Source organism: Zea mays, chromosome 10 (assembly GCF_902167145.1).
Source record: "Zea mays cultivar B73 chromosome 10, Zm-B73-REFERENCE-NAM-5.0, whole genome shotgun sequence".
Taxonomy (NCBI): Eukaryota; Viridiplantae; Streptophyta; class Magnoliopsida; order Poales; family Poaceae; genus Zea; species Zea mays.
Window position 1 is genome coordinate 76,032,116 of NC_050105.1, and position 7,280 is coordinate 76,039,395.

At 50.6% G+C, this 7,280-nt stretch overlaps 1 protein-coding gene across 1 annotated transcript; it reads right to left on the reverse strand.

The window, feature by feature from the left end:
* Window positions 1-783: 783 nt before the first annotated feature.
* LOC100501068 (uncharacterized) lies at window positions 784-5,394 on the reverse strand. Its single transcript, NM_001362584.1, has 3 exons — window positions 4,934-5,394; window positions 3,848-4,766; window positions 784-1,922 (listed from the first exon to the last, which is right to left on the reverse strand). The coding sequence occupies exons 1-3, from the start codon at window positions 5,168-5,170 to the stop codon at window positions 895-897; spliced, it is 2,184 nt and encodes a 727-aa protein (NP_001349513.1). The 5' UTR covers window positions 5,171-5,394; the 3' UTR covers window positions 784-894.
* Window positions 5,395-7,280: the final 1,886 nt, after the last annotated feature.

The window sequence follows — 7,280 nt, forward strand, 5'->3', positions numbered from 1 at the left end:
TGATTCGATTGTTGATTACAAATCGGCCGTATACCTCTCTATTTATAGAGGAGGGGGGCTGGACCCTTTACAAACTAATTTCCGAGCTTATCCCATGATTTTAGCTAACAACCGTAGCACAAAACTCGGAACCCTAATCTGTTCTGCGCACGCGCGGACCGTCCGGCCCACAGGGGCGGACCGTCCGCGCGCTCAATTTGGTGCTCAACAATTTCTTCATAAATTGTTCGTGTCTTAAAATAGTATCTGATCCGATACTTACATTTTATAGTGTAAAATTTAAAGACCACCTAGCCCATCGATCCTCTGTACGCTCTGATGGTGAAGCAGTTTGTAGGAATGAGGGAAATGGGAACGGAACAACGACAGATCGAAGCTTCTGTCCTGCAGATCGACCCAAGATCTATAGCCATATTATGTCAAGGAGATGCCGTGGTATCACTGGGAGTTGAGAAGAGCAGAGCAGCTAGCAGCATATGTTTCGGTTACAGAAGAATAGCATATAGACATTCTCCTGTACGGAAAGAAAATCTATTTCTGTTACATTGTCTCTTCGTGCCCTGTCGTAACACTGTTTGAGAGCTGCAAGGCATGGCCATGGTGGGTAGGGCACCAGAGACCAGAGTCTAGAGTCTCGGTCACGCGGAGCTCGACCGGATTCGGTTCTATTCGACGCGGAGCTTTTGTTCCGGAGAATGAGATTCGGCGATGGCTGTGGGAAGCTGGGTAGGAGCCGAAGGAAAGCTTACGAGTTCTGGAAACCCTTGTGAATGGAGTAAAACAGAGAGCTCAGCTGCTGCAGGTTTGTATCGTATTCATTTCATCCCCTCTGGTTGTATTATGCATAGAGCACTAAACTAATTGATCCCTTCTCTTCTCTTCTCTTATCTTGTTTCACCTGGGCTTGAGGCGGTCAAGCGCAATGTACGCGACGACGCGGTAGCCGACGAGCATGAGCGCCATGACGCAGGCGTCGACCCAGTGGTTGTTGAGCCCGACGGCCTTGATGGCCGGGAACTCGGCGACGGGGCAGAGCGCGCCGTGGCCGCAGTCGTAGTACCCTCCGCCGTCGGGGAACTGGATGCCGAGCAGGAGGCGGTAGCAGTAGAAGCTGTAGTTGAGCCACCTGAGCCAGGCGACGAAGGGCGGGATGTGCTGCACGTAGTACCCGCCGGCGATGAGGAAGACCATGGTGATGACGGAGGCCAGCGTGGTTCCCTGCTTGACGTCCATGAGCACGGCGCCGATGGCGAGCCCGAGGCTCTGCGCCACCAGCACGCTGTAGAGCACGACGGCGAGCGAGAGCAGGAAGGGCCCCGGGCGCGGGTCCAGCCCGCCCATCCAGTAGAGGATGAGCACGAACGCCGTGGGCAGGCCCAGCTCCATGGGCAGGTCGGTGGCGGCGCGCGACGCCACGTAGGAGGACAGGCGGTACATCCCCGAGGCCCGCTCCTTGAGCAGCATGGGCCGCTCCAGCGGGAACGTGAACACGGCGTTGTAGAGCGGGAAGAAGCCCCAGAAGACGGAGAAGAAGAAGACGAGCGCCGTCCGGTCCTGCAGGTGCGACGCCGGCGTGCGCCACCACAGCAGCCCCGCCAGCGCCGCCACGCTCAGCACCTGGAACACGCGCAGCTTGTTGAACGACTCGTGACGCCGCTCCTTGAGCCCGCGCTGCACCAGCACCGCGAACTGCGTCCACCACCCCGTCGTCCACTCCGACGCCGCCTTCGACGCGCGCCGCGACGCCGCCTGCTGCCCGCCGGGCGTCGCCTCCCGGGCGCAGACGTCCAGCTTCACCGCCGGCGCAATGTGCCGCTCGTACGCCGCGGACAGCCTGCCGCGCACCTCCTTGTGCTCGCCCTCGCCGCCGCCGGCCAGCAGCGCCGCCATCCCGTCGCCGCTCGTCGTCTGCGGCGCGATACCTGCACGCACAGCGCGTCAGCACAGTGCTAGCTCCACGAGGGCGACAAGTGTCCGCCGTTGTTCACCGGGATTGCTGGGGCCATCGCCGTGCGCGCGCGAAAAAAAAAAGAAGAAATCGAGATTGGAACGCGCGCGAGAGCGAGTGATGGGAGCGGCGGATGGATCCATGATTGGCAGTGGCCAGTGGGCGTAGCAGTGTGTCCCTCTCCGTGTCTCCCTCTACCCCAACCCATCATTGCCGTTGCCCGTGTCTGCTGCTCTCTTCACCACACTTTAAATTTTCCTTCTATATAGTAGGAGAGAACTGATGAAACATTATTACCTTCTCACATGTATTACACTACAGTATGAACAGTGTAGAGAATGGATATCAATTTTGTTTTTGTGAGATTATCAATTCTTCAAATCCATGTAATTATCTGCTAGTTGTTACTAACGAAGACGAGGATGGTGATGCATGCTCATCAGATCACGACGCAGATAGAATCAAAGAGAAAAAGAGAGAGAAAGAGAGAGTGGGGAAATGAACCATCGCTCTCCCCAGGGGACCCCCGATGGGCCAGGAGACCGTCTGCATGCGCGCACCGTATCAAGAACACGATCTCGGCACATCAGTTTGTGCCGCGCGCTCACACCCCCTTCATGTCTATGTGCTCATTTCTTTATGTTTTTTTTTTCTTCAGATCCCGTGTGCGCTTTATTTTGTTCCATCCTGTAGCTTTTTTTCCGCATCGAGCTGGTGGTTAACTGAACAACTACTGCCGAACGGACCCGATTCCCCTCCTTTTTCTTTTTTTCTTCTATTAAACATTACCCGAAAATTTCACCATGTGTGCCTTCAGACGAGGATCTGATTGTTAGAATATAATATAAATGAATTGCTCACCTTCTACTATCACCTTAAGTTTTAAGTTGAACTGATTGGTGCATGCAACTTAATATGATATTTGAGACAGAGGTCACGAGTTCGAAATCTTAGCCAGCACAATTAAATAAAATAATTGTTGCTCAATTCTATTCCACGTCAGAGACCCAAAATAGGCTCGACGTGAGGGAAAGTGTTGAAATATAATATAATGGTGCATTTGGATCCCTTCATTTTATAAGAATTGAAATTCACTCAATAAAGTAACTTATTTAGTTTGTAATATATCATTCCACAACTTTCTAAAGTTCAGATATAAGCCTATCTCAAATTCATGAGATGGGAGATGAGAAATAATTTTATGCATTAGTAGAATTTTTTCTACTTTATTTGTACCTTATATGACACTCTTCGTCTCACTTCTCTATAGTACAAATGTAGCACATAAATATCTTCAACATCTTGTTAATAATAGTATACAAATATATTTTGCATAAAACCGAATTAGCTTAATTGATATATATCTAAATTACTATTATTAGAATGAAATTTAATTCCAATGATCCAAACGGGGCGTAAGTGAATTTTCCACCTCTTACTATCCACTTAAGTTTTTAGCTTGAACTGGTCGGTGCATGCAACTTAATACTACTGATGGCCTATATTTTATTTTACAATATTATACTGCAACACTTTTGGATAAAAATGTAGATGTGAGCAGAGCAGCAATGGCAAGCGTCCTTTGCCACACGATAGGGTTGTCCAATGGAAAGTTTTTCGATGGCCTACTATATACCGGGAACTTAGTGCCGAGTGTGTTTGTCGCTCCCCCCGTCGTCTTCTAGGTAGCTAGCTAGTACTATCAAAGGAGAACGGCTGACGTCACCGCAAGGAATGGAATGGCACATGGCAATGTGCTCTATGAATTGGAAGGCATCATCGTGACAAAAAAAAAAGGTATAGATAGAGACAGAGAGGAATTTTATGCGCGGCAACGGCAGTCAGAGTGGTGGGTTGCATGCATGCATGTGATGGCGCATGGCGGGCGGGCGGGCGTACCGTTGGCGAGGTCGAGCATGAGGTCGGCGGGGTTGAGGGAGAGCGGCGACGCGAAGCCGACAGAGGCGAAGTAGGAGAGCGCGTCGGCGGCGCGGCCGTAGTAGATGGGGCGGCCGTCGGCGGACAGCAGCAGCACCTTGTCGAACATGTGGTAGAGCCGCGACGACGGCTGGTGGATGGTGACCACGACGGTGCGCCCGCCCTCGGCCGCCATCCGGCGGAGCGTGGCCACGATGCGGGCGGCCGTGGTGGAGTCCAGCCCCGACGTGGGCTCGTCCAGCAGCAGCAGGCTCGGGTCCACCAGCACCTCCAGCCCGATGCTGACGCGCTTGCGCTCGCCGCCCGACAGCCCCCGCACGCCGCGCACCCCGCCCACCATGCTGCCGGCCACCTTGCCCAGGCCCAGGTCCCGCGCCACCGCCTCCGCCCGCGCGCGCTTCTCGCCCGCGCCCAGCGCCCGCGGCAGCCGCAGCGCCGCCGCGTACCACAGCGTCTCCGCCACCGTCAGGTGCGGGTACAGAACGTCGTGCTGCGTCACGAACCCCGTGCGCCGCCGCACCCCGCCCGAGAAGGGCTGCCCGTTGTACGTGATCTTGCCGGACAGCAGCGCGCGCCCGCCGCCGCCGTGCCGCCCGCCCAGCGCCGTCAGCAGCGTCGTCTTGCCGCTCCCCGACGGGCCCAGCATCGCCAGCATCTCGCCCGGCCGCACCACCCCGGACATGCCGCTGATGATGGTCCTCGTCTTCTCCCGCAACGCTGCCGGAGACGACGGCGAAGACCCAGCCGCCGCCGCGGTGGCCTTCTTCTTCCTTCCGCCGCCGACCGCCATGCTCGCCGCGGCCGCCGACAGCTTGTCGCACCATCCGGCCGTCGTCGTCGTCGGCTTCCCGAGCTTCACCTTGTACGCCACCTCCTCGAACTGCACAAGCAAGACATCACCACACGTACGCATGACGTGCATGCACACGTCTCGTCACCATGACACACACCATGCCCTACTCGATCTCGACACACGACATTATCAAGGAAACAAGACGCAACGTACGCATACGCACACATACATATATTACTTAACAAATTAAATACCTTTAGGACGAGAGGGAATGAGTTGACGGCAGGGCGGGCGGAAGCCGACGACGCCGGGCTGGAGGTGGTGGGATGGACAGCGCCGGCGCCGCCAGAGGGGTTGGTGGTGGCAGAAACACAAGTAGAAGAGGGAGTGCTGCTACTAAAGGTGGGCATGCTGTTCGGGGGAGGAGGAGGCGCTCGGTGGCCACCACCTCCGGCTGTCTGCTGCTCATGGTGCTCCAGCTCAGGCGGCATGTCGATCTAGCTATCTGTGTATCTTTTCTCCTCTCTCTCGCTCGCTCTTCTCCCGGCCTGTGTCACCTCACTTCACAGGCTTACTACAACACCTGGTGTAGGTATGAGAGCATGGCAGTTTTGGTTTGCTTCTGTGCGTGCTAGCTACACTCTCTAGCTCCGTGCTCTACTTGAACGATAAGCACGCACTGCTCGGTTTAGGCTTGTGTCCAGCAGGCGTAGTTGTAGTTCTGGAGTGAGCTGCTGCCTCGCTCATGGCAAGGTATTTATCATAGGAGGCTGGTGGCCGGGGCTTTGGGTGGGCAGGGCCTACCCAGTGGGCCGGGCCAGCGGACGGAACAACACTTGTTTCTGCCACTCTATTTTTTTCTCTCTCTATTGCCAGGGCATATGGCATCCCAGTTAGTTACACACAAGTGCCAGTGCGACCACATCAGTGCAGAATTGCAGCTTATATTAACAAATTAATTGTGTGGTGTGATGTGGGAATTCGGATAGCATCGTGTCACTTCACGTCTTCACCACCATACTAGAGCGCTATGCCGCACTAGCTCTATACTATGTATTATATGTATATCCAGTTACAGATGGTAGTTATTGGAAAAAGAGGGGTTTACTGGTTTGGTGGTTGTTAGTGTAGGTTTTGTCTCTGGGAGGTGGATGGATGATGGGTGTGTGTGGGTGCTGCCGGATATTCAGTAGATAACATATCCCTTTCTCTCTCTTTTTTTCCTTGATAATGGAAGATAACTGGTCTCTGCATGGTGGTGCTCACTGCTCATTCATTCATTCATGTTTCTTTGATGGATTATGGCACCTCGTTTTACAATCGAAAATCTACTTGGAGGTCTGTGCTGTGGTCGGGATTGGGAGGAATCCTGTTGAGATATAATATAGGTGAATTATGCTTAAGTTTTTGAGTTATAAACTGGTTGGTGCACACAACTTAATTCGATATCAGAGTCAGAGATCACGTATAATATGCGCCAAGTATAATATGCGGAGTCAGAGGTCTCAGAGCTCACGTATATCAGAGTCAGAGATCACGACTCTAACGTGAGGGAGAGTGCTCAAGTATAATATGCGTCAGTTGCCATCTCTTTTTATCAGCTTAAAATTTTGGATTCAACTGGTAGCACTACCGGAATCGACCGCTTTGCCGAGTGTTTTCCTATGCCGAGAGTCCTGCTCTCGGTAAACGTGGTCGTTGCCGAGAGCAGGACTTTACCAAGTGCAGCACTCGGCAAAGACTTCTTTGTCGAGTGCCCGACAAAAAAAAACACTCGGCAAAGCGCCAAGCACTCGGCAAAAAGCCGGATTCCGGTAGTATAGGGATGGATACTAAACATCCGAATTATATTATAAATTTAATATTTTAACATGGATATGCATAGAATCTGGTGCTAATCTTTAGTCATATCGTTAAAAATACTACGAAAGACAAGAAAAAGTTTTTTATATTTTTTTTTGTGTATTATTTTTCTCTACAATGAAAAGGTGGAAAAACATCCGAATCTGAATCCGTATCCAAATTTTATATCAATTATTTAAAAAGATATAGAACAGATTTAGGATTTACTTTTTATGAATCTTAATGAGCTCAATGCTAAAAACAAGAATATAAATTTGCATATCGAACTCTATATCTTATCTGATCGCAATCGAAGAAAGAAGATAAAAAAATAATATCCGAATAAATATCTGAATCCCTATGAACTATTTGGTGCATGCAACTTATAAATCCAACCGTGCAACTCTCTTTGACAATAAGGGGAACAATAATGAGCATATATAACCATATAGAAAATTGACACAAGAAAAAACATTGTTGTTCGGTCCCCATACTATTCTATTTCTAATTACATAGTGTACTACAAAGTACTACCTTAGTTCTTAAATATATGACACCATTAACTTTTTAAAAATCTTTGACCATTCGTTTTTTTAAATTATCATTTATTTTTGTTATGATTTGTTTTATCACTTAAGGTTGTTTTAGCATGACTTCAAAATTTATATTTCTGAATAAATATTTTGAATAAGACGAGTGATCAAAGTTTTTTTAAAAAAGTCAACGACGCTATATATTTAAGAACCGAGTGAGTAATAA

What these genes read in the sequence shown, in the direction of transcription:
- LOC100501068 (NM_001362584.1), bottom strand. Translation starts at nt 5,170, where the DNA reads ATGCCGCCTGAGCTGGAGCACCATGAGCAGCAGACAGCCGGAGGTGGT. An exon ending in CATTCCCTCTCGTCCTAAAG is followed by an intron (nt 4,767 to 4,933) that starts GTATTTAATTTG and finishes TTGCTTGTGCAG; the next exon opens with TTCGAGGAGGTGGCGTACAA. An exon ending in CATGCTCGACCTCGCCAACG is followed by an intron (nt 1,923 to 3,847) that starts GTACGCCCGCCC and finishes CTGTGCGTGCAG; the next exon opens with GTATCGCGCCGCAGACGACG.